Source organism: Pogona vitticeps, chromosome 11 (genome assembly GCF_051106095.1).
Source record: "Pogona vitticeps strain Pit_001003342236 chromosome 11, PviZW2.1, whole genome shotgun sequence".
Classification (NCBI taxonomy): Eukaryota; Metazoa; Chordata; class Lepidosauria; order Squamata; family Agamidae; genus Pogona; species Pogona vitticeps.
Window position 1 is genome coordinate 17,335,636 of NC_135793.1, and position 24,051 is coordinate 17,359,686.

The 24,051-nt window shown below is 41.0% G+C and overlaps 1 protein-coding gene across 2 annotated transcripts; it reads right to left on the minus strand.

Annotated features, from left to right (window-relative positions):
- Positions 1 to 1,868: 1,868 nt before the first annotated feature.
- Positions 1,869 to 23,223, minus strand: XIAP (X-linked inhibitor of apoptosis). Of its 2 annotated transcripts, XM_072981128.2 has the most exons (7): positions 22,941 to 23,213; positions 19,740 to 20,655; positions 17,088 to 17,187; positions 12,018 to 12,096; positions 8,115 to 8,148; positions 5,524 to 5,712; positions 1,869 to 3,991 (listed from the first exon to the last, which is right to left on the minus strand). In XM_072981128.2, the coding sequence occupies exons 2-7, from the start codon at positions 20,620 to 20,622 to the stop codon at positions 3,798 to 3,800; spliced, it is 1,479 nt and encodes a 492-aa protein (XP_072837229.2). In that variant the 5' UTR covers positions 20,623 to 20,655; positions 22,941 to 23,213; the 3' UTR covers positions 1,869 to 3,797. The 2 variants fall into 2 exon arrangements, with proteins under 2 accessions (XP_072837229.2, XP_072837230.2); XM_072981129.2 differs by lacking the exon at positions 5,524 to 5,712 and having other exon boundaries at positions 22,941 to 23,223.
- Positions 23,224 to 24,051: the final 828 nt, after the last annotated feature.

Sequence of the window (24,051 nt, forward strand, 5' to 3'; positions counted from 1 at the left end):
AAGATTTCAGTGTCAAAGCCTGAGCCACAGAGCCAGAATGTGACAGTCATATTTCTCCAAATTGCGGGGAATCCCCCAATTCCTTCCATCTCTTTTCATTACAGGTACTTCTAAACACTGATGCAGCAACCTGCAATGGGAAACTGCTACTTATCACTTGACTCAGGCTAGCTGTGTAGTTTGTCAGCTGGTGCAAGAAGCCACTGAGGTTTCATTTTGAACCATACATGGTTATCAAGTAATATTGTACCAGATAAGATATTGAATAAGATATTGAATAAGATATATGAATCTAGTTTTATATATATGTTTTATATATATATATGTAGTGGTGCCCCACATCCGTTCCGGATTAACCCTTGCTATGGGAAACATCGCTCAACGAAACAAAAAAAAACCATTCCAATGGGCCCCGAAACTCACAGTTGAGCGATGCTTCCCTATGGACGGCAGCCATTTTCGCGCCCTCCCCTCTCTTAGCGAGCGCGCGAAAACGCTGCGCGCGGCCATTTCGGGGCTTCCGGCAGCCATTTTGCAGCCGCCGAACAGCTGATCTGCGGGTAGCAAAGCGAAGGTCGGTAAGCGAACCGCTTACCGACCTTTGCTATGCGATTTTCGGCCATAGAGGCCATCGCTTTGCGATTGCATTAGCGATCGCGAAAACGTCCTCGCTATGTGGATTCGTCGTTCTACAGTGCGCTCGCTAAGCAAGGCACCACTGTGTACAATGGACCCTTGACTTACAGACGGCTTGACTTACAGACTTTTTGAGTTACAGACTTCTCTGGCCGCAAAATTTAGGTTTGACTTGCAGACTGAGATTTGACTTAACAGACCAGAAAAAAACCAAAATGGAACAAAAACGGCCTGTTACGGGATTAATCGGGTTTCCAATGCACTGTAGGTCAATGGAGACTTGACTTAGACTTTTTGACTTGAGAACCGCCTTCCAATACGGATTAAGCTCTCAAGTCAAGACCCCACTGTATAGATATTTTTAGTGTTTTATATTGATTTTATGTCTCCTTATTTAAATAATCTTCCTTACTTTTGCTGGTCAATGACCATAATAAAACATTTATTATTATAACTATACATGAAGAGCTAGGGCATATTCCATCTAATTTAAGCAAAGCAGTTGATCCTAGGAGTGAAGACTGATGCAGTTGATTAACTAGTCTCTTTCCTTCCTTGCCTATTTGCTTTGCCTCTTCCATCTCTCTCTCAGGACAGCATCTGCTTCAGAGTTGGGAACCAATGGACCTCTATATGTCTTTGGATTACAACTCCCACTATCACTGGATGTGCACCTCGAAGCTTTGGGAGTTGAAGTCCAAGAACTTCTGGATGTCCCTGGTTGCCCTTATTTTGCACAAAACCACTACTATGGTTTCAGACAATGTGTTCGAATGGCCTGCACCAGTGAACCTCTCAGTGAAGGCTACAACCACCCTCTCTACCTCCTGAATTTGTTTGTGGGGTGCTATATATTTCTGTTCTAAGCCATCAGGATTTCCTTTTACAGAATTTTTACTTTGTTGATACTTACTTTCTTCTCAAGATTGAAATATAGGGCCATATGATTATGTGGTTTCCATTAAGAAGGCAAACCTGTACAAACCTAAACCTACACTCAGTTGCTAATCCCTACCAGAGCAGCAGTTCCACTCCCTCCCAGGTGAGTGGATACAGAGCTACAGCCAAAAAGAAGGCACTGCGAAATAGTAAAACCTGTATCTGTCTGGATCTTGTCCTCTTCCAGGATATTCTCCATTTTACTACACCAAAAGGAGGAGGAAAAAGACAAAAGATAGGGCCTGCGACTCCTTAGTGAACATACCAGTTGATCAATTGAATATGACAGACCATTTTTGATGTATAAGAAAGTTTATTTAAAATTGTCAAAAGTACGATTGGAGAACATTTCTAAAATTATATTACATGATTGTAGTGCTTATAAAAAAATAAATTCTGTCAGTACACTGAAATATGTTTGATCAACTCAAAGCTTGAATCTAGGGACCAAGGACTTTCTTCTTTTCTTTTAGGACCAACAATATTTACCATCAAGCTCATAAAAATTTTGGTTTGAAATCTAAATGTAAGTGTATTTAAATATTATCTTCAGTTATACAAAATACAGTTTAAGGATGCCATCAATATTAAGGAAAATTAAAAAATACAGCAAGACTGGGAAAAATGTAATGCAGAGGTCTTTCCCATGTAAGAGTATTTTCTTGTTATGCTGCTGAACACAGGTGGATTATACCAGAAACTACAAAGGAATAAAACAGGATGGATCCATTACTCATGACCAGTGCTGTTCTTTCACTGCTTCTATAACATGGTGCTCATGGTGTCATGAGTAAAGAGTGGTGTTCTTGCACAAGTCCCATTGAAATAAATCAAGTGAGCAAGCAATATTAGTCGGATTCTGCTCAAAACACAAGACTTTTAGACAACTGTAGAATCAGTGGGAAACCCAAAAGCCAACCAACCAAATCAAAGCATCAAATGTTGTGAGAAGTGCATCTGATTACAAGCCGTTATATCTATATAAGTTCTAAATTTCAGCTGTACTTGTTAACCAGCCAACAAATGAATTTAAAACCTAAACTGCAATGATGAGTTGCACACATGCCATTCATTTAACTTAACAAGAGAAAACTACAACCACCCTCAGTGCTCAGAGATCTCTTAGGCTGACCATGAGGTTCTTTCCACCAACTAATGGTTGGGCAGCCAAAGTCATTATCATTCTGCATCTGTCCAGAATAGTTTAATCGTATGGCTAGTCTTTCTTACACACTAGTTTACAAAAGGTTAAAGTATACAACTTAAAGCAAAACTAGAGCTGCTCTGATCTTTTGGTTTACTAAGAGAGGCCCGAGTTATTTGTTATAACAGATGTCTCTTGGCTCCCAACAGGTCGTCATGTAGTGTACATGTAGGTCTACAAATATAAACAGCAGAGTTAGGGCATCCAATGTTTACTGAATTATGTAAAACATGTTGAAGGCTCTTATGAAGGCCAAAAAGCAATAAAGTAGTTTTATAAGTAGACTGTTTTAAGTTTGTATTATCACTGCTACAGAGGCAGCCAGAGTGGTTCAAGATCCAAGCAGCTCTACGGCTTGACCTTTTTCATAAAACTGTGTTTCAGACCTTTTACTATCAAAAACCATACTGGCAACATTTCAGCCAGACCTTGGGGGAACCTCTGCCCTAGTTCTCTCCAGTAGGGTAATGCCTGTGTCTGGCTTGTACTGTTTCAGAACACAAGTGGGGGAAGTATAAGTAATAGGCAAGCCCCTATCTCCAGTGGTAGAACCCACATGTAGGGTTACAGCCTTAATGAGACCTGTGTTTCCAAGTGACTTTAAACTGGGCAATGACAAGATAAAAAACAAGGTGGATGAAGTTAACCAAATGGCTGTTCCAAAACAAAGAGAGTCCCCCAGGTTAGATAAGTGACTCTATAAAACTTACAGCAATGTAGGACTGCAACTCCCATTAGCTTCAGCTAACCCGGGCAAGCACAAAGGATAAATGGAGTTGCAGTGCAACTATACGTGGAGGGCCAGATTGCCTAATCCTCACCTATGGGTTCTCAGGGGCAAGGCATGAGGGATAAAATCAAGTGAACAGAATTTAGCAGCTTTGTAATCCATACAAAACTCTGGAGTATTAAATGAAAGCTTCCTTTCTTTGAATCCATGTCTGTATAAAAACTGCATACGTAGTCAGCATCAGGAATGGAAGGGGAGTTTTCCAGTTGCATAACATGGTGCTTGCAATTAGGACGTATAGATCTTCTGCCTTTTGGTAATCACTGTGCAACACAAAGGGCATCTGTCAACTGCTTTGGCGCAATCCTCACAAGCAACAAGATGTCCACATGGAATGAGGACGACTGAGATGGTTTTGTCCATGCAGATTTTACACAACTTTTCCTCTTGCAAACGTCTCAACTTTTCTTCAGTACTGAGATCTGAAGGGAAGAAAAAAACAGAACAAATCAACAAGCTATTTCATGAAGTAGCAACAGCACAGAAGAAAATACAGAGCCAGAATATTCAAAGTGTTGGCAGTTTGGCCCTGTGCTGGTTGGTACACAAGACTCAGCAGATATTCTAAAAGGCTGAGCCCTTATCTTATTTTTGCTTCAGAAATCAGGTGGTTGGAGATCAAGGGAGTAAGGTTTTGCTTGTGCTGACACCCTGGTCATAGCAACATACTTTACTAAGAGGGATTCTGGCATCCAATCTACCAATGTACCCTCTAATTTTCAGCCCCACTGAGTGAGGCTCTGGCTCCCTCTCCCTCTCTCGCAACTTCTCCCCTGTGTGCGCACGTGACTCCACCTCTTCCCCATGCACAGGGTTCCACTGTGACCAGAACCAAAAGGGCTGCCTAGAGGGAGGCGGAGTTGTGCATCTTAGAAGGATCCTTGCACTCTACAGTTTCAAGCACAAGTCAAAATGAGCTGTATACCGTACACCCAGTCTCCCAGCAAATAATTATTCTATGCTGCTGTGTGTTTTCTTGCCTTTTTCTTCTTTTTAAAATCAGGTTGCATCCAGGCTCCTAACTGCAATTTTATCTGGTTAACTTAGTTCTTATTGTTTGGTTTTATAATCAGAAGCCACCTTTGCAAATCTTTGAGCTAGAAGAGGTAGACTAGTAAAAACTGTGTCCAACAAATAAGAAAACAACAATTCTCTCAGCCTCACGTGAGCACTGGGGTGATAATAGTAGTAGTCTGACTCTCTAGGGGTCATGTAATACACATGTACATAAGATAAGTGATTTGGGTATATTCTGTGTTCTGCACAAATGCTTACTATTATGGTACGTGGACTTTTTGAATGAAATTTGGGTTGAAGTGCAGAAAGGCAGAAAAAAGAACTAAAGAGAATTATCCAATTCAGTGGTTCTTAACCTTGGGTTACTCAGGTGTTTTTGAACTGCAACTCCCAGAAACCCCAGCCAGCACAGCTGGTGGTGAAGGCTTCTGGGAGTTGCAGTCCAAAAACACTTGAGTAACCCAAGGTTAAGAACCACTGATCCAATTCACCATAGTGTTTTAAAGTATATCAGAATAAGCAGTCTCCAAATCTGCATGCTCAATTGAATGTTGAATAAGACCTAGCAGTCAGCTGAGCATTAAAACATTCAGCTAATGGAATAACATGGAGTAAACTGTTGGAATGATACTGCTCCTGCTGCTGACCAAAACCCTCAGGAACCTGGCAAAGTTCACTTTTTTGCACTAAAGCTCCCATAATCTTCCACCCTGCATGAGCACTTTTCCAAGCTCGGCAGAACTGCCACCCTCTCTGAAAAGTAAAATTGTATGCCCAGAGACTGGCTCATCCATATTCTATAGCAATTTCATTTCATTCAGCCTGCATATGGCTGCCTTGGGTCCTTTCGAGGAGAAAGTTGGGGTAAAATTCTTTTAAATAAATAAAATTAAATAACTTCAAAATAAATATAAGCTGCAACATTTATAGCACTCGCCCTTTTCCCAGGATGCACGCGGTGCATTTTCGTGCTGAGCACTTATTAAATCTCCAACCAGAGCCTCTATGGATCTATAGCTCTCTGCAGATAGATGGCGTTTCCTTTCCATAGCTTTTCTAATTTCATCCAGGTTGAAACCCATATGTACTGCATTCTCTATCATTTTATTCTGTAACAGGTCCTCATCTGCAAAAGGAAATTGAAACAAAATCAAACCAATAAAATTTGGTAGAATGATACAGCATGTGCTCTGTGATTCAAAATCATTTTAAACTACTGAACTGACATTTTGAGGTTGAATGGACATTTGTCCGGTGAATTGTTTAACTGTTAAAAATATAGCAACAAGAAAACTGCAAAGCTTCTTAAGAGATAGGATAGGATTTCAAATTGCGAAGGTGTCATCCACGTATCAGAACCAGACTGAGGGTGTGAAGGGTGCCGAAGCCAGGGCCTGTTTTTCGAAATGTTCCATGTGTAAGTTCTCTATAACCAGGCTATCCGATACATGGATGACACCTTTGCAATTTGGAGCCACGGTGAAGAAAAACTGGAAGAATTTCTAAACCATCTCAATAGCATCCATTCAAACATACAATTCACCATGGAAAAAGAAACAGAGGGCCAACTCCCTTTCTTAGGTGTCATGGTCATACGCAAACCTGACCTCCTATTGGGACACAAGGTCTACAGAAAACTGACCCATACAGATTGGTACCTACACAAAAACTCCAACCACCATCCACAACAAAAAAGAGAAATAATTAAAAGTGGTAGACGTGCAAATAGGAACTGTGAAACACAGTTTCTCAACACTGAACTCAACCACCTGAATTGAGCCCCACAGGCAAATGGCTATTCCAAGAATGAAATCACAAGAGCCATCAAACAGAGAAAACAACATTGAACTGAAGAAGAAAAACATCTCCCCCATAAATAATTTCTGCCATACATGAAAGGGGTCACAGGCTGCATGGAGAAACTGTTGAAAAAACACAACCTACAAACAGTATTCAGGCCCACCACAAAAATACAACAAATGTTACGGTCAGCAAATGACAAAAGGGATGCCCTCACCACCGTAGGAGTATACCGGATACCTTGCAGTTGTGGCCAGGTATATATTGGGACCACAAAATGAAGCATCTACACCAGAATCAAAGAACATGAGCGACACTGCAGACTAAAACAACCAGAAAAATCATCAGTAGCTGAACATGCCCTAAAACAAACTGGGCATGAAATCCTATTTCAAAATACAAAAGTACTAGACAACACCAGCAATCATTATGTTAGACTACACAGGGAAGCCACTGAAATCCACAAACACCAGCAGAGCAACAAAAAAGAAGAAAGTCTAAAACTCAACAATGCCTGGCTCCCAGCACTAAAAAATACAGCCTGCAAAAAGGTCAGTGAACTCTACCCAGTCACAAGCACCGGTGATCACTGCACTCCAAAGACTAGCCAACGACACCGATCAATCAGAGTGACAGATAATCTCCCACCCTTATCACAACAAAACACCTGTAACAAAAAACACCCTGATCACAGGAAACACTCAGTCTCCTGAAAAGAACAAGAATCGGATCCCACAGCTACAAATACTCAACAATCGCACACACTACACCAGAACACAGACAGAATTATAGCTCCTGCTCTCTTAAGATGCTGGCCACAGCGATTGGCAAAACCTTAGAAAGAAAAACCTCCAGAACACGGCCAAACAGCCCAAAAAACCCACAACAACCATTGGATCCCGACCGTGAAAGCCTTCGAGAACACACTTCTTAAGAGAGTTAACGTTTGCTCTCACTATTTCCATTTGGTGTTTGTTGTTATGTGCTGTCTAGTTGGGACTGATTTATAGCAACCCAAATAGGGCTTTCAAGGGATATTTAAGAAGTGCTTTTACCAGTTCCACACACACCAATGAGTTCCCATGGGTGAGCACAGTTTTGAACCAAGGTCTCCTGAGTCCTGGTCTGTTGCTCTATTCATTATACCACATTGGGTATCTATTGTTTGCAGGAGGCCATAGGGTATTTAAGATCCAGTCCTCAACATTTCCAGTTAAAAGGAGCAACAGTTAAATCATGGTAAAAACTAGCCTCCAATCAAAGCTGACTGTACTGGGACAATGGACGAACAGTTTGACTTTGTATAAGACAACTTTCTATGAGCACAACCCACCACATGATGCATGGCCTATTGAGCATTCTGCAATTCTACTGTGGTTTTTAAGGGATAAAGAACAGGTTAAATATTGTCTGGGAGTTGAATACTAAGAAGTGCCCAAAGTTCCTAAAAACAGTTTTTTGTAACATCAGCCATGTTTTTGTTTTATTCTCTGAAGGTATGGATTGAAATGTTCAAAATTATAGAAATATTTGAATCAGATAGTTCATTGTTTTATTTATGCACACATTGTAGCTGTCAGATTTTTTTTAAAAAAGTAAACGCAATGAGAGCTACACTGAAATATGTTAATTTAATAGTTTAAATAGCAGGTTTTAGCTTTATTTATGTTGGTCTGTGTTAGAAGAATCAAGTGTCAGCTGGCCAGTTGTAAACTATGTTATACATACCTTTAGCAAGTATTGTCTTCTCTGCCTTCTCTATCTAAAAAGGAAACATAAGATAAAATTCTTGTTGCAATGGGCATTACCAATTGGATACAAGAAGCTGTGGGATGGAAAAGAAATTAGTTCCTGGTGTTCTTCTGTAAACATGTGCACAAGACTTGTGTGTGGTGTTATGATTGTCAGGCTCTACAGATGTACTCTATTATTATTATTATTATTATTATTATTATTATTATTATTATTATTATTATTATTATTATTATTATTATTATTATTATTATTATTATTATTATTATTATTATTATTATTATTATTATTATTATTATTATTAAAATGCCAGGCAGTTAATCAAAGTTATAACAACATTGACTGGTTTTATAAAACGCATACAAGTTTTAACCAAAAATCTTAAGTATCTCTTTAATATAGACCTAGCATATATGCTGCTACTAATATTGCCTTTTTTGTACTGTAGCTCTGATGTTGTCATTTCTGGAATCTGCAACTGATTATAATACTGTGTGAAATTTCTTGATATTGTTCCCAAAGCCCCAATGACAATGAGGACCACTTTCATCCACAAGTGAGATATTTCATTTGCTAGGTCTCTGTATTTTGTTAGTTTTTCCATTTTTTTATCTTCAACTTTGGCATCTCATGGAACTGCAATGTCAACAATCCAGACATTTCTTCATTTTATTACTACTATGTCTGGTGTGTTATGTTTTATCAGATTGAATCTGGAAATCCCATAGGATCTTAACACTGTCAGTTTCTGCTGCCTTCTCACCTGATGTTCCCATATGTTTTTTTTAAGTCACCAGTTTCAGCTATACAAACACTGAATTATTATCATCCATCAACATTTCTCAGGTGTTGTCCGTGTAGTGGCTTATTTTTCCAAGTGTTTAATTTATTTTCAAATTGTTGTTTCTTATATATTGTGCCTTTGTTTCTGTTGTTTTCCAATTATTCCCCATTTTCACCACCTTTTAGGCTTCATTTTTCCTCAACTACCTGATGTATTTGCAGTAATTCACAGCCTCCAATTTTTCATGATAAATATGATCTGTCCAAATCACTTTTTGGATGTAGTGTGTGATGCATGTTCAGTTTCCGGTTTTTACAAATCCAATTCTTCTAATTCATTTTGGGTCCAATTTATTATAGCAGTTGGGTATCTAAATTACTGGGACTGCTCGTGTGTTTATGGGTTTGATTGTATTCCCAACATTTAATTTTCATTTTAAGATTTTTCAACAGTTTGATATATATTCCATCTCTGTCAGTTCTTTAAGTTTTGTGTGCATGATGTTATCTGCTTCTAGTATTCCAAGGTATTTATAATTTTCATCACTTGACAATGATTTTATATCACCATTTTTTAACTCTACTCCATCTAGTTTTTGGATCTCTGGGTTGTTATTGTTGTTGTTGGTTTTAATGCACCATCCACTCAATTCTAACTGATGGGTTTCCAGATAGAGAGTACTCTGAGGTGGTTTACTATTCCCTTCTGCCCTGGGACTGTTCAGCTTTTCCAAGGCTGCACAGGCTGGCTATATTTACAGGAGGTACAATGGGGAATAGAACTCCCAACGTCTGGCTCTGCCACCAGAGGCCTAAATAACCAAGCTATCTAGCCAGCCACTATATATTCCCTGTATATTATCACTTTGTTGCCAAACCAGTAATGAGATTAAGTAACTTAAAATACTGATTTACAATCTAACAGATAACAATATAAAGGTGGGGAAGAGGAACAAACTGACATACCAACTGCAACCCATTGCTGCAAAAGGAAGTAATTTAATAGGAAGGAATAAGAGTCAAACTACAGGGAGATACACTGTCTATACAGGCCAACAAAAGAGGTTACATTGTTCAATCTCTCACTATAGGACAGTCAGGTACAGTACGGTAATATGGCTGCTAATGAGCATAGTCCAGAAAAGAGATGAAAAGGTTGTGGCTTCTTGCAAGAAGCAGCATTTTTAAGGAGTTGAATTTTTCACTTTCCTCATAGAACATTACAATATAAAGTGTAGAGTAACTCAGAAAAAAGAAAGGATATTTTGCTTGTGGAAGAGCAGTATTTGAGTTAAACTCAATGTACAAAAGTAAGTTGCCAATCTATAAAATATTCTTTCTTACCACTGTAAAGCACAAAGAACTCTTTTCAATTGTATGAAATTCCTAAAAAAATTAGGCAAAATCCAAAGTAACAAAACAAAAACAAAAAAAGATAAGACTATTATATTTTAATGTAAGCTTTCGCGGACACATCCACTTTATCAGACATATGGAAATACAGTGGGGTCTTGACTTAAGAACGGCTTGAGTTAAGAACATTTTGACTTAAGAACCACTCTCATAGGAAAATATTGACTTGACTTACATACTTAGATTTAAGAACTGAAAAAAACCATGTGGGAGGCAGCGAAAGTGCAAAATGTGAACTTTCAGTTAACTGTTGGCCAGTGAAAAGGGTGCCTGTCTGCTTCCTCACTCCTCCCAGCGTTTAGAGAGTGGATTGGGAGACAGTCTTCAGACTGCCTGGACTGTATTTTCCCTGCCTTCCCTGAACCTTTCTTGACCTAAGAAAAAAAGAAACAAAATATCCCCCTCTAGTGGTCGAAGGCAGAATAGCAGCTTCCCATTAGTTTCTATGGACGGAAAAGAGCAGATACGGATCAAATGGTTTTCAATGCATTCCTATGGGAAATGCAGATTTGACCTGAGAACTTTTTGACTTGAGAACCCCCTTCCAATATGGATTAAGTTCTCAAGTCAAGACCCCACTGTAAAATGAAATTTTGGATGAAATATCAGTTTCACAAGCAGAACATTCTATATATTCATTGGTTACATGCAGTAATTAGGCTTACGTCCGTTTTAGGGTTTAGTTGTAAAAAATTGTGGGGGGGCGGGGGAAGGGATGATGCAAATTGTTTGGTGGGTCTTGAAAAGATGTTAGATAAATTCCAAGATGCTGATTGGGGGGAGTTTCCACCCACCCTCCATAAGCTGTTTGCATACTGCTCAACACACCTTAAGGAAATTTGGCCTGGCATTAATAATAACTATGCCATGAACTTTTGGACAGAGTCTGAGGAAGATGGATTATCATCGGAAGCTAGTTATCTATTTAATTTCCCTACAATAATCCATTAAAGATATTTCCTACTTCTTCAATTGTATTGTCTTACGATGTGGCCTATCTATATCCATTTTAATTATGCTATTTGTTCTTTTACACCTACTATTTTTGCCTTTTGTTGAATAATCAGATGTTCTACTTTATCCATTAGTCTGATATTCACCACCCGTTTTTCTACTGTTATTTTGTGTTTTGGAAACCTTTCCATTATGGATTTTATTAGAGTCAAAGTATGTGCAACATAAGTTAGTACTGGAAGCACACATAAATCATAAACAAATGCTCATAATTTTAAAATGATTTTTTTTTGTTTTTAAGAATTTTACTTTTTTTACCAAAAGCTGACCATGCAAGTCTTTACTGCATTCTGATTAGATTTCCAACACTACATCACCTCCCCCAAATAACTCTATTTTCTATATCCAATGAACTGCATGCATGTGAAAAAAATAACAATGACACTTACCAATGCTGTTTATTTTACAAGGGAAAAAAGGAAATAATAGGACCCAAATTTGCAAATGGGATCCTTTGTGCTTATTTGCTCTTTCCATCACAGGCATGAAAACAAAACCAAAGTAACTTAAAAGCAGCACCTTTTACTTCAGAAATTAATTTTTTTTCAGCCACATCTTCAACCCCTCCTACAAATGTAAATAGGCCACTGAATTTCACTTTGAAAACAGCATTGATCTGAAAATAAATCCCTTGTAGAAATATCTCAACTCCAGAAGAGAAACACTTACTGTAGACTCCTGCAGTGAATGAGTTAGATGAATGTCGTTCACAAAGACTTGCCCCTTTTCTTCTATCAGATATTTGCACCTGGGACAGAAAATCTGAATTAAATAAATTACAGTCAGAATTGCCTAATACCAACTAATGCCACTGACCACCAGAACCTAAACAATTGTCTCATGTGAACACATACATATACTTCATTTGGGAGAATACAATTTGTTATAAAATTTAAGTTCTTAATATAGTCTAAGATGTGAATAGTAGAAGCACAGTTCTCAAAAAATATACAACTTGTCCACCTCCTAAGAGTCAGAAAAGCACAAAAGCTAAAAATGATCAAACTACTGACAGAAGCAGCATGGTCACTGATCTGAAATGAAGAGGAACAAAGTATTTTTATCCCACTCCCCAAAATGCACATTCCCCAACCCTGTACTGCACTCTCCTCATCTTGCCCGCCCCACCAGCCCATCAGGGAAGAATGCGGAAGGATGATTTGTATTTGCTATCACCTAAAGCAAGGAGATAGTGGCTGTAAGGATTTAGAAGGCATATGGGACTTGTAGTCATACAAAGATGGAGTCTGTTAAGTTTCCTGTGTAGTTTGGATTTAAGCCACTGAATGTTCTCATGGGATACGGTTGTTCCAAATTTGCTCTGCCTGGCACCAAGATAAGGAGCAAGGTTTGAGAAGATCAAGAGGAAGACCAAACACCGCATTCCTCCTAACTGGGACGAGATAAGCCACCTGCAGATTTCATGTGAAATATGGGTGGTGAACTGTGTTACACCCTCATAATCCTAATTGGTTAATAACTGGAAAGTGTCAGAAAGGTGGTGGTCCAGAGACATGTAGACAAATGGTTGTTTCATGTATGTGACACGTTGAGGTGGATGTTGGAGAGAGGTTTGTCTTTTGAGAGAGAAAAGAGAGGGGGGAGAGATTTGCCCAGCTTCTCTAGAATGCTAAGATGTAGGATGTTTGCCAAAATGATTACTTAACATAGATTTAGTTATTATTTTAACCTAGGAATAGTAAGCTTATTTGAATCATAGTAACTATTTGGATATAATCAAGCTTCATGCTTTTTAAGCTACAACTGTATTTTAATGGAGCTACTTAATTTTCTTAGTAAAACAATTATTCTTCAACAAAGGGCTTGTCTCTTGAACAGCAGGACTGCACCTAAATCCAGTGTGGAGTGGAAAGGTCACTAATTGCTACTATAACTGAGAGGTCCTACCTACCCAGTCTGTTGTGCTGTCTAAGGAAGCACACTGTCGATGGTTTATTGCCTTGTAAGCAGGCAAGAGGCTCTCTTTCAGGTAGAGCTGGACCATAAGGCAAGGACTAAGCACTTCTGAGGCTAAAGGACCTGTCTCAGGCATAAAAAGTGGTGGTCGCTTGCACCTACAGTGACTTCTCACCCGAGACACTATCTCTCTAGGTAGAATTGATTCTGACAGTGACATCTACTTCAACTCAGTGCATGGGGAAGGAAACAACACAAGGAGTAGCACCACCTTGATCTTAGAAGCTTCCCGGGCAAAAATACTCATGCCTGTTTCTTCCACGTAACCCTCTGGGATTTCGTATCTTCCTCTACAGAAGAACAAAATGATTTGCCATGAATGTATCTTCTCATAAACAAGTCAAAGAGAATACTAACACCACTTCAGTATTTTCCCAGCATTTATACACCACCATCACCCCCTATTAGTGTAAACTACTACTCTAGGTGGTCTTACAACATGACACAGACCTTATTCCCCCCCACCTCTGCATGTAAAACAAAAATAATAAAGGAAAACAAGCAACAAAACAATAAAATACAAATAAATAAATAAATAAGCTGAGTAAAAGAAACTAAGTAACGGACAAACAATGACTGACAATGACGTGGCACATGGGTCACAGACCGGACTAAATAATTTAGTGAGGGAAGGGAAAATAGGGTCTATGTCATGTTGTAAGCCCACTAATAGCTACTCTCAGGCTCTGGGGGTCCTCTCTGTGAGGGAAGACTGGCTGGCTTTCTGCCCAGTTTTCCCTCTGCTGCCAGGCAAAGATCTTTTCATTCAGGCAGAATTTTGGCACTGATCTTGCTTGTTTGAAAAAGAGGTTTTAAGTGGTGGGGGGCCCTGTATTTTCTTTCATTGGTCTTTTTAAATTGGTCATATTTTTAAAATTGTTCTATGTTTTGTTTTATTTATTCCTCTGAATTGGAAGATGCCTTGTGTTCTATTTGTAGGAGGAAGGCAGGCTATACATCATACTGACACACATAGATAAAAGTGCATTCACAAGGAATCAAAGAAATCTTTTGGTTTAAGTAGGTTTTGAAAACTTAGAGTTATTTACCGAACTTTTTTAACAGTATGACTTTCTCATTCAGACAACATCATGGAACATGGTATACCCTCCAAACCCACCCTGAATTCCTCATATAGGGGCAACAGTGGTAAATAAATAAGTCTGCAAGTAAGGGAATTCAGAGCACAGATCAACACCCACGGTCCTTATTTAAAATCTAAGCACACAGAAGCACTGGAACATCAGTGAATAACAATTGCAATTAAAAAAATTGACAAGAAGGGGAAAAATACACACTCTCCATCACTGGAATCTGTGGGGAAAATAATGTGCAAACTGTTGATAGGCCATTACAATACAGTGCTGAGAGAGGCTATATAATATAATGAGCAGCCACTACATCAGGCTACAGTAGAATGGAGGCAAGGTCAAGCCACCAGTTCTGCTGAAAAACTGCCTCCATCAAATGTCAACTCTGTCAGCTATCACCCAGGAAAAGCCAGTCTTTCAAGCCTAGTTGAGGAAAAGAAAGAAAATAAAGTTACACCATCACGTCTCCTCAAACTGTTTCCACTCCATGTGGCTGTTATAAGAATGCTGTAGTCAAGAACTAGTAGCTGTGTTCGCTTTTTGACTAGACATGGGCAGTTCATATTCATTTCCTTGGAGAATACAGTGGTGCCCCGCATGACGACGACCCCATAGAACAACGAAACCACAGAATGATGACTTTTTGTGATCACTATAGTGATTCACAAAACAGTCGTTTCAATGGGGGATTTTCACTGGACTTCGATTAAGGTCCGTGCTTCCTGAACCGTTTGCTCGCAAGATGACGATTTTTTCGGCTTTGAAAAATGGCTGCCCTGTGTTTTCCGGACCCATGCTTCACAGGGCAGCCATTTTAACAGCTGATCGGCGCTCGGAAAATGGCTTCCCCTATGAGTGATCTTCGCTGGATGACGAGGTAATTTCCCCATTGGAACGCATTGGGTTTCAATGCATTCCAATGGGGAATTGTTTTTCACATGACTATTTCGCTTAACAGCGATTTCAGGGGAACGGATTGTCGTCATGCGGGGCACCACTGTACAGCCAGGCCACCTTTCAGGCTTCGCATGGCGCTCAGCTCTGCCATCATCATTGTTGCACTAACCCTAGCAGGAGCCTGGCCAGCTCTTCCCTGCACAGCCAACCACTTCAGCACAAAGGCGGGATGGGGGGGTTTCTCCTAGCTCATCCGATGGTTGACTGTGTGTGGACTGTGTGTGGAGGCAGGGGTGGGCTGGCTGGGTTGCTGCCAAGACTGGTAAGTGGCCTGGCTGGTTCTGGGGGGCAGGGTTGGGTGACGCCCATGTGCCGCGGTTTGTATTCGTTTCTCCAGGGAAGCAAATGGGAAATGCCCATGTTTATTTTTGACTCCTCTATATTCTACACTTTTTTCTGTTTATCATTGTCTCTGTGGTTCAAAACAGCTTACGAAAGTGCAAGGATATACTATACCATGCAACTAAAAAACAATACCAACTGTGTCTGAATAAACAATAAGAGAAAAAGGTTGCCAGAATGCAACTGAGATGTAGCACATATACATGCACAAAGTGTTTCAAATAAAAGGATGGTATAAGCTGAGTTCCAGAAAAACATTTACTTCTGCTTCATTGACTACACAAAAGCCTTTGCCTGTGTGGACCACAGCAAACTATGGCAAGTTCTTAAAGAAATGGGAGTGCCTGATCACCTTATCTATCTCCTGAAAAAATCTATATGTGGGACAGGAAGCAACAGTTAGAACTGGATATGGAACAACTGATTGGTTCAAAATTGGGAAAGGAGTACAACAAGGCTGTATATTGTCCCCCTGCTCTTTTAACTTATGTGCAGAATGCATCATGTGAAAGGCAGGACTGGATGAATCCCAAGACGGAATTAAGATTGCCGGAAGAAATATCAACAACCTCATATATGCAAATGATACCACTCTGATGGTATCAGAGGAGGAATTAAACAACCTCATAATGAGGGTGAAAGAGGAGAGTGCAAAAAACGGTCTGAAGCTCAACATCAAAAAAAACTAAGATCATAACCACTGGTCCCATCACCTCCTGGCAAACAGAAGGGGAAAATATGGAGGCAGTGACAGATTTTACTTTCCTGGGCTCCATGATCACTGCAGATGGCGGCAACAGCCACAAAATTAAAAGATGCCTGCTTCTTGGGAGGAAAGCAATGAGAAACCATGACAGCATCTTAAAAAGCAGAGACATTACCTTGCCGACAAAGGTCCGCAGTCAAAGCTATGGTTTTTCCTGTAGTGATGTATGGAAGTGAGAGCTGGACCATAACGAAGGCTGACCACCGAAGAATTGATGCTTTGGAATTGTGGTGCTGGAGGAGACTCTTAAGAGTCCCCTGGACTGCAAAGAGAACAGACCTGTCCATTCTGAAGGAAATCAACCCTGAGTGCTCACTGGAAGGACAGATCCTGAAGCTGAGGCTCCAATACTTTGGCCATCTCATGAGAAGAGAAGACTCCTTGGAAAAGACCCAGAAGGTTGAGAAAGTGTGAAGGCAAGAGGAGGAGGGGACGTCAGAGGAAGAGATGGTTGGACAGGGTCATAGAAGCGACTAACATGAATTTGACCAAACTCTGGGAGGCAGTGAAAGAAAGGAGGGCCTGGTATGCTCTGGTCCATGGGGTCATGAAGAGTCGGACACGACTGAACGACTAAACAACTATAAGCTGTCAGAAATGTCTTACCCAGGATACCACTTTGCATGCTGCTCCCAAGGGTCTTCAAACGCCTTCCATTCTCCCAGTCCACCCCCACAGTGAAAGCATATGACACTGTCACCATTTCCTGTGGGAAAAAAGGAACAAGAACTTGTATAAAGAAGTTAAAACACATAATCTGTCTGCAAATCTTCTGTATAACTAATAATGTTCTAGTTCAGTTTGACATTTACTTTTGTGCTGTGAAATATTAATTGCAAACCAACTACTAAAGGCAGCATTTTTTCACTGCATTTCAATGCTCAGGATAGTTTAAGGAGTTAAGATTATTCCTAACCACTTTAAAACAAATTCTCCAAGCAGCTTACATTGATGTAATACATCACACAACCAGAAATTTATGTCTGATAAAAAAAAAAAACCTCACTAGCAGAAGAGCACGAGAATCCAAAGGAGCAGCTAAAATCAATTCAGTGCTTATGCAATAAAATGATTTCACTCTTGGGATAAAAAAAAAAAACTTATGAAGTGAGGTGTAATGACAGCAGGTAGAGAGAACATTTCAGAAATAGGGCAAATATTGCTCTCATTAAATTTGCTTTTTCCAAACTTTCTTGTCTTTGAAGGTTCTTTTCCTTATCATTTTGGCAAAAAACTGCATGTGCTGCAGAGCTTTTAGGATACAATTTAACATTGTAAATTCAGCTTACATGCAGTACTAATGATTACTGTACGTTCTCTAGACAAGTGGTTTCCAACCTCTGATCTTCCAGGTGTTTTAGACTTCAAATCCTCAAAGGTCCAAACAACATGGCCTCTGCCACTCTGGGAGGTGAAGTCCAAAACATCTGATGGAACAAAGGCTGTGAACTACTGCTGCAGAGTACACAGAACACTCTGTTATGCCTTGTTGTGCACTGCAGAGATGGACATGCTATGTTTCAAAGCAAACTTATCTGTCATTACTTACCTTTTCAATTGATAAGCTACTGAAATGAACACTATAGCCTTAGATGACATATTGTTACCCAAAGTACTGTGCTTATGTGCACATAATATGTCAAAATCAGAACTGAGTTTGCATAATCAGTCCCTTGGTATTGTTATCAACACCATTTCTGAATCCTAAGATACTATTTTTGAAATCATATGGGTTTACCGGTATTTTGTAGTTTGAATATTGTCCCCCTACCTGGCAATCACTCAATCAAAAAGCAGGTTACAATTTCCCACAAGTAAATAATCAAATGCAATTTTTGACAAAATAAGCAAGGGTCCTTTGTCAGTTGTTAGCTCTACTGAAGAGGCCTGAAAGAACTATAATTTAAAATGCCAGTTGCATGTTAAGTATCCTTGGTCTACAATTGGAAACTGCTTCAAAAAAGCTGTTTAGGTACTACATTAACTCCACTCAATGGAAGAATCAATTTGTTTCAAGCAGTGGAAATCTTCAAGTCATGCAAAGATGATTGCCCTGGTGGAATTGAACCTTCACTAAATGGGATGGTAAAACATAAAGAAGGTTGCATTGCATTTTGGGATAAAGCAGATGTCATCAGTTTCAGCCAAGTAACTGACAGCATTGCAAGTAAAGAAATCAAAAAGACATTAAGGAAGGATACACGCTGTATATCTCATTATTGAGTAGTAATCATATGATATAAAATCCCCTGATTACAGAACCTGTCTTTGAATTATGTGGATAGCTGAATATGAAAAGGAGAGACACTGAGGAACAAAAGCTGACAGAGTTATTGCTGGGAGAGGTGGAAAACTAGAATAGGATAGGAAACTATCCCTTCAGATGTTTTGGGCCAAAATTTGGCAGCAGACTTAATCATGTGGGATCACAGACATTACCATCCAAAAGCACCAGAAGAACCAAATCTACTCACACCTTTACAAAGCAAAATTTAAAAACTACATATATAGGAAACACCTAGATCCAGTGTAATATATTGGACTAAATCTAGAGACTACGTTTCAAACTCCATCTAACCACGAAATTCATTAAAGGATCTTGAGCTAGGCCAGCTCTCAGTCTAACCTGCATAACTGAAATGTATTGTTATTGTTCTTATAGGTCAACAAACTGCTTCTAACTTATGGTGACCTTAATAGTGGCTTTCCACTGCCACTCCAGTGAGCTTCCATAGCTAAGTAGAGATTTGAACCCATGTCTCCTGGGTCTTATTCCAAAACTACAGATGCTAAATCACAATGGCTCCCTACTACTATATTGTTAACCACTCTGCCTCTCTCCATTATTGGGATACAGCAGGCTATAACCTGAATTCAATAAATAAGAATTTGCAAGCATAGGAAAATTATAACTGTCAAGAGCAAGAGATCCAAACTTTATAATACTAACATACAGAAAAGAGTGCTTTGTACAAATTAGAAAAATATAACATGTCCCAGTACTATATAAATTATTAGAAATGTTGCCAGATTTATAACTAATTATACACTAGCTCTGCTATAGTGTAAAACTGGTTAGATATACTCAACCACAAGTCCTCTTATAAACCACCAAGAAGAGAAAGCCACAGCTTTTAACCCACCATGTTCTATTTTAATCAAGAGCGGGGTTTAAATCCTGTATCATGAAAAGCCATATTATGAAAGTTTAATCAAATGCAAATATGACAAAACAATTAAGTTCGGCATCCAGCTTACCAATGCTATAAAAGCCTGCTCGAGCCAGCTTTTCCTTGCTAATCAGATAATTCCATGTTGCAAAGGTCTTAATGCGAGTTTCATAATCTGCCATAGATGGATTCTGAGGGAGACTGCCATTATGGATGCTACCTCTGTTAAGCTTAGCATCCCCAGACTGATTTGGAACAATTCCAATGTTTCCAACATCGTGACCAAGGACAAAAAAGCACCTCGGGAAATGGCGTCTATGTTCTGACCAAGCCTGATCACAAGGTTCCCAGTTTTTCAGTTTGCCTCCACAACAGAAGCATTCGACTTCATCATCAATTCCAGTATAATAGAGTCCAGCACTTGCTAACTCCTTTGGAGCAACAGGGGCATAGGGTGGCCAGTTGTGAAAAGTTCTCAGCCGGGCTTCTTCATTACACATAGCAGGATTTCTGGGGTACAGAGAACCTGAGAGATCCACCACTTGCCTGCTTCTCAACAGATAATCTGCATGAAGATCTGAGGAAATATCCTGAGCTGGTTGGAGAGAATTAACTGCTAGGCAAGTTTCTCTTCTGCACTGATTACTGGGCAGAACAGAAAGCATACAATTCCTCCCCAAGTTAACATCATTAATAAATGTGCAGTCTGGAGAAACTGTTTTGTGTCTTCCAACTGCAGAGTCCCCTTGTTGCCATCCTTCTACAGTTGCATGACACCTAAAGCACTTTACTTTGTCTTGTTCTCCACTGTAGAAGAAACCAGCTTTGGCAAGAGCTAAGGAGGAAACCGGACAGTCGCTTGGAAAAGTGGCAAATGTTTGTAGTCTGGAGAATTCATCAGCCAGCTCTTGGTCAGGATCCTCTTCCAGAGTTGTACAAGCTCCAGAGTTATCTGGTCCATTACATGTCATCCCTCCTTCAGAGACAGGGTTTCTACAATGTTCCTACATAAGAACATAATTAAGTTCAGGAATCCAGAAGTACTGAAAACATAATATGTGCAAGAGTTCAACCCATCATATACATTATCTATCTGCCTGTAATCTTTACAAGAAAACTTGTAAAATATGCCACCATATTGCAGCCAGGGAGGGGTCTGACGCTAAGAGTGTGTGGGTTAACTAAGGCAATAAATGGTAAAACATAGATCCACTGGTAGTTCTCTTGGTGATATGGAGTAGATCAAGGATTTCTGGCTCACAATTATTTAATAGCAACAATAGCAAAATAGTATGTGTGTGCATGTACACCTCTAGCCAATATGATGCTGAAGTGAAGAAAACTTTAGATCTTCGCATAGTGAGGCCCTTTTTGTCCTGATACGCAAAGCAAATTCTAAGCGGAAAACTCTCCAATTCCAGGCATATGATCAAGGTTTGTGAATATTAGATTTTTTCTAAGAAGATGTCAAAGACACACAAAAGTCTGGCTGTCCTTTGCCTGTGGCAGGGAAAGGGAAACTGTGGCTTTCTAAATGTTGCTAAGCTGCAACTCACATCATCCTTCATCATTAGCTATGCTGACTAGGACTGATGGAAACTGTGGACTAAAAACATTGAAAAGCTGCACCCAGTGACACCATGACAACTGAAGTATTTCATTGGGGGATTTTCTGATTTATAGATTAGTTTTGGAGACTATATTATAACAAAGCAAAATAAGTTTAAATAAGATTCTATTATAGCAACTACTAAATGACAAGCAGAATTTCACAGAACTAGAAATGCAAGTATGCAGTATACCTCCCATTCAGAAGTGGCTGAACAAATACTGGCTCATATTTTTACCAATGAAATCCCCATATATATATAAACAGGAGTGGAAATTTGAGTGTGATATATTAGGATAGTCAGTGTGGCACAGGAATGTGCACACTACTAGAAAATCATAGTTTGTCACTATACAGCAGCGATGTGGGACAGAAAACTTTCCAGTGCTTAGTTTAAACTGAAAGTCTTCCTTCTCCTATACAACTTACTAGTAGCTATAAACTTATGTCAGTACAATAACACTCAATCCTATTGGTAACGGTTTCTGGGTGATTATTCCTACAAAGTGTACATGGGACTAACATATATGTTTCACTGCACTGTAAATAGGGCAGTGTTTTAAAGAAAAATAAAACTTGCCAGTCCAAATCAAGTAGCAAATTCATCTTTTTGGCAGCGCAGCAGTTTGCTGAAAGTTTGTTTTGCTTTCAACAAACCCAAAACCCCTGAATCGTTTTTCACCCCCTCTTGATCATGGGAAGTTGAAAAGAATTTTGTTGCACAAAGATCTATTAAGTATCCTTGGGGATTCTTGACACTGTCATAAATACATCTTAATAGGGAACCCCAGCCAGAGTCTCTCTAAAGCAGGAATCAACCTGATGATGATACATAACGATTGTTCTTAAAACAATCTTCAGGCGGGCAGTAGAGAAACCTTATTCCCCATGGTGGGCTGGAATGTATCGGGCGATTTTGCCAAACAGGACACATTAAAAAGGAAGGCCAGGGTTCCTCCCTCCCTCCCTCTTTGGTCGTGTTGTTCCCTTCTGCTTTTCTCCACCGCGGAGCCACAATCTCCGCAAGCTGTGCTCGACCTCGACCCTCCCAATGACATCGGAATTCGGAGGATGCTGCTTTCGCACCCCGGGCAGCGGAGGAAGACCCCCCCCCAGCCCGCCCGCCTGGGCGCCCTCCGCTCTCCCTGCCCTCTCTCCTTCTCGCCTGCCTGCCTGCCGGCCGGCCGTCTCCTCCGCCGCCGCCCACCCACCCACCCGCCGAAGGCCCCAGGCGGGACGGCGCCCGGGGGGAGGCGGAGGCCTCGAGTGCCGCTGGCTCTTCCTCGGGGCCCCGGGCGGGCCGCCCTGCCCTGCCCTGCCGTGCCCTTCCGCCGGCCACCCGGCTGCTCCGGCCCGGGGAGCGGCCGCGGCGCCGCACCCGCTGCGCTTCCGCCCCCGAAGGTAGCAGGGGACCGGCTCCGGGGCTGGGAAATGCCTCGCCTCGTCCTCGCCGGCCAGCCAGCCAGCCGGGGCGAGAGCCCTCCAGGAACCGAGAGAACCGGTTCTCCACAAACGGGCCATGCTGGGAGGGGGGGGAGAGAAGCAAGAGCCCCGCGGACCCCCCACCCTTCCCCTCGCCCCTGAGGGAGGCTGCGCGCCAAGCTCCTTCCACAAGGGCGCACCTGCCTCGCTGAGGAGGAACGAGGGATGGGGGGGGGGAAGAGAGACTCACGGACTCACCGTGCTCGGTTCGTGGCCTTCCAGGGGGGGGGGGGTCCGTCCGTCCTGCCTGCCTGCCTGCCTGCGCTCCCTCCCTGGCGGCGCGGCTGCTCGGGCAGGTGGCGGAAGGCGGCTGAGGGGACGAGAAAATGGCCGCCCGCCTGCCCGCCCTGTCGTCAGACGCCAAAGGCGCCGGAGAGAGGAGCGCCCCCCAGCGGCCTTCGGGAGCAGGCTGGCTTGGTTGGCCTCCTCGCTCCCGGGGACCCCCGCCGGCCGGGCCCCTGGTTCTCCCTCCCTGGGCGGAGGATCCGGGGGAGGAGGGAGACCGGAGGGCGGACGTTTCCACATACCTCAGGGTTGAAGCAGAAACAACGAGCAGGCACCCTAAAGGCCGCCCCGTTTATCTGACACGAGCCTTTTCGTGGCCACCGCGTCCACCAATGATCGGGTCTATAAAAACATTTTGTTGTTGTTGTTGTTGTTGTTGTTGTTGTTGTTGTTGTTGTTGTTTCGAGCTGCCCAAGAAACCTTTGCTTTAGCCTTCAAGGGGCTGCATCAAACGTTCCCCGAGGGAGATGGTGAAATAATTATTTCCCTTCCCTTGGACAATTTTAGAATTAAACATTTTGGAACAATTTGGCTGAGCTACTAGAAATGCACAACAAAGAGAGATCTCGACTATCTTTATACACAATAAAAATGCAGGTGGGCTGATATCTTTGCTGGGCCACTGAAAGATGCGAGCAGGAGCTGGCTTTTGGCCCATCCTGCACCAAATGACCCTTCATCAGAAGCACAAGGAACTGTACTTCTTCAACACAATAAACAGAAAAATTCACCCTGGTTACAAGCTATCTTCATTTCTTCAGCATGTATAACAAAACAAGTCTTCTGACAACTTTAACACTACTAACAGATTTACTTTAGTGTGATGTTTTATGGATTCTAATCCAGGTCTTATTTATAATCCACCTTCCTCCCAAGGCTGCTTATAAAAACCACATTTAAAAGTGTTAAAAGTTCAAATGTGATTAAACATAGTATTAATAATAACAGAACACCAAGTACATCATTCCCCTTTGGAAGCTCTCTCTGCAACCCATAATGTTGCCAAATGTTTCTGATGAAGAGA

What these genes read in the sequence shown, in the direction of transcription:
- XIAP (XM_072981128.2), bottom strand. Translation starts at nt 20,622, where the DNA reads ATGACATGTAATGGACCAGATAACTCTGGAGCTTGTACAACTCTGGAA. An exon ending in ATTCACTGCAGGAGTCTACA is followed by an intron (nt 8,149 to 12,017) that starts GTAAGTGTTTCT and finishes TTTCCTTTTTAG; the next exon opens with ATAGAGAAGGCAGAGAAGAC. An exon ending in GCGTGCATCCTGGGAAAAGG is followed by an intron (nt 3,992 to 5,523) that starts GCGAGTGCTATA and finishes TCTTCCCTTCAG; the next exon opens with ATCTCAGTACTGAAGAAAAG.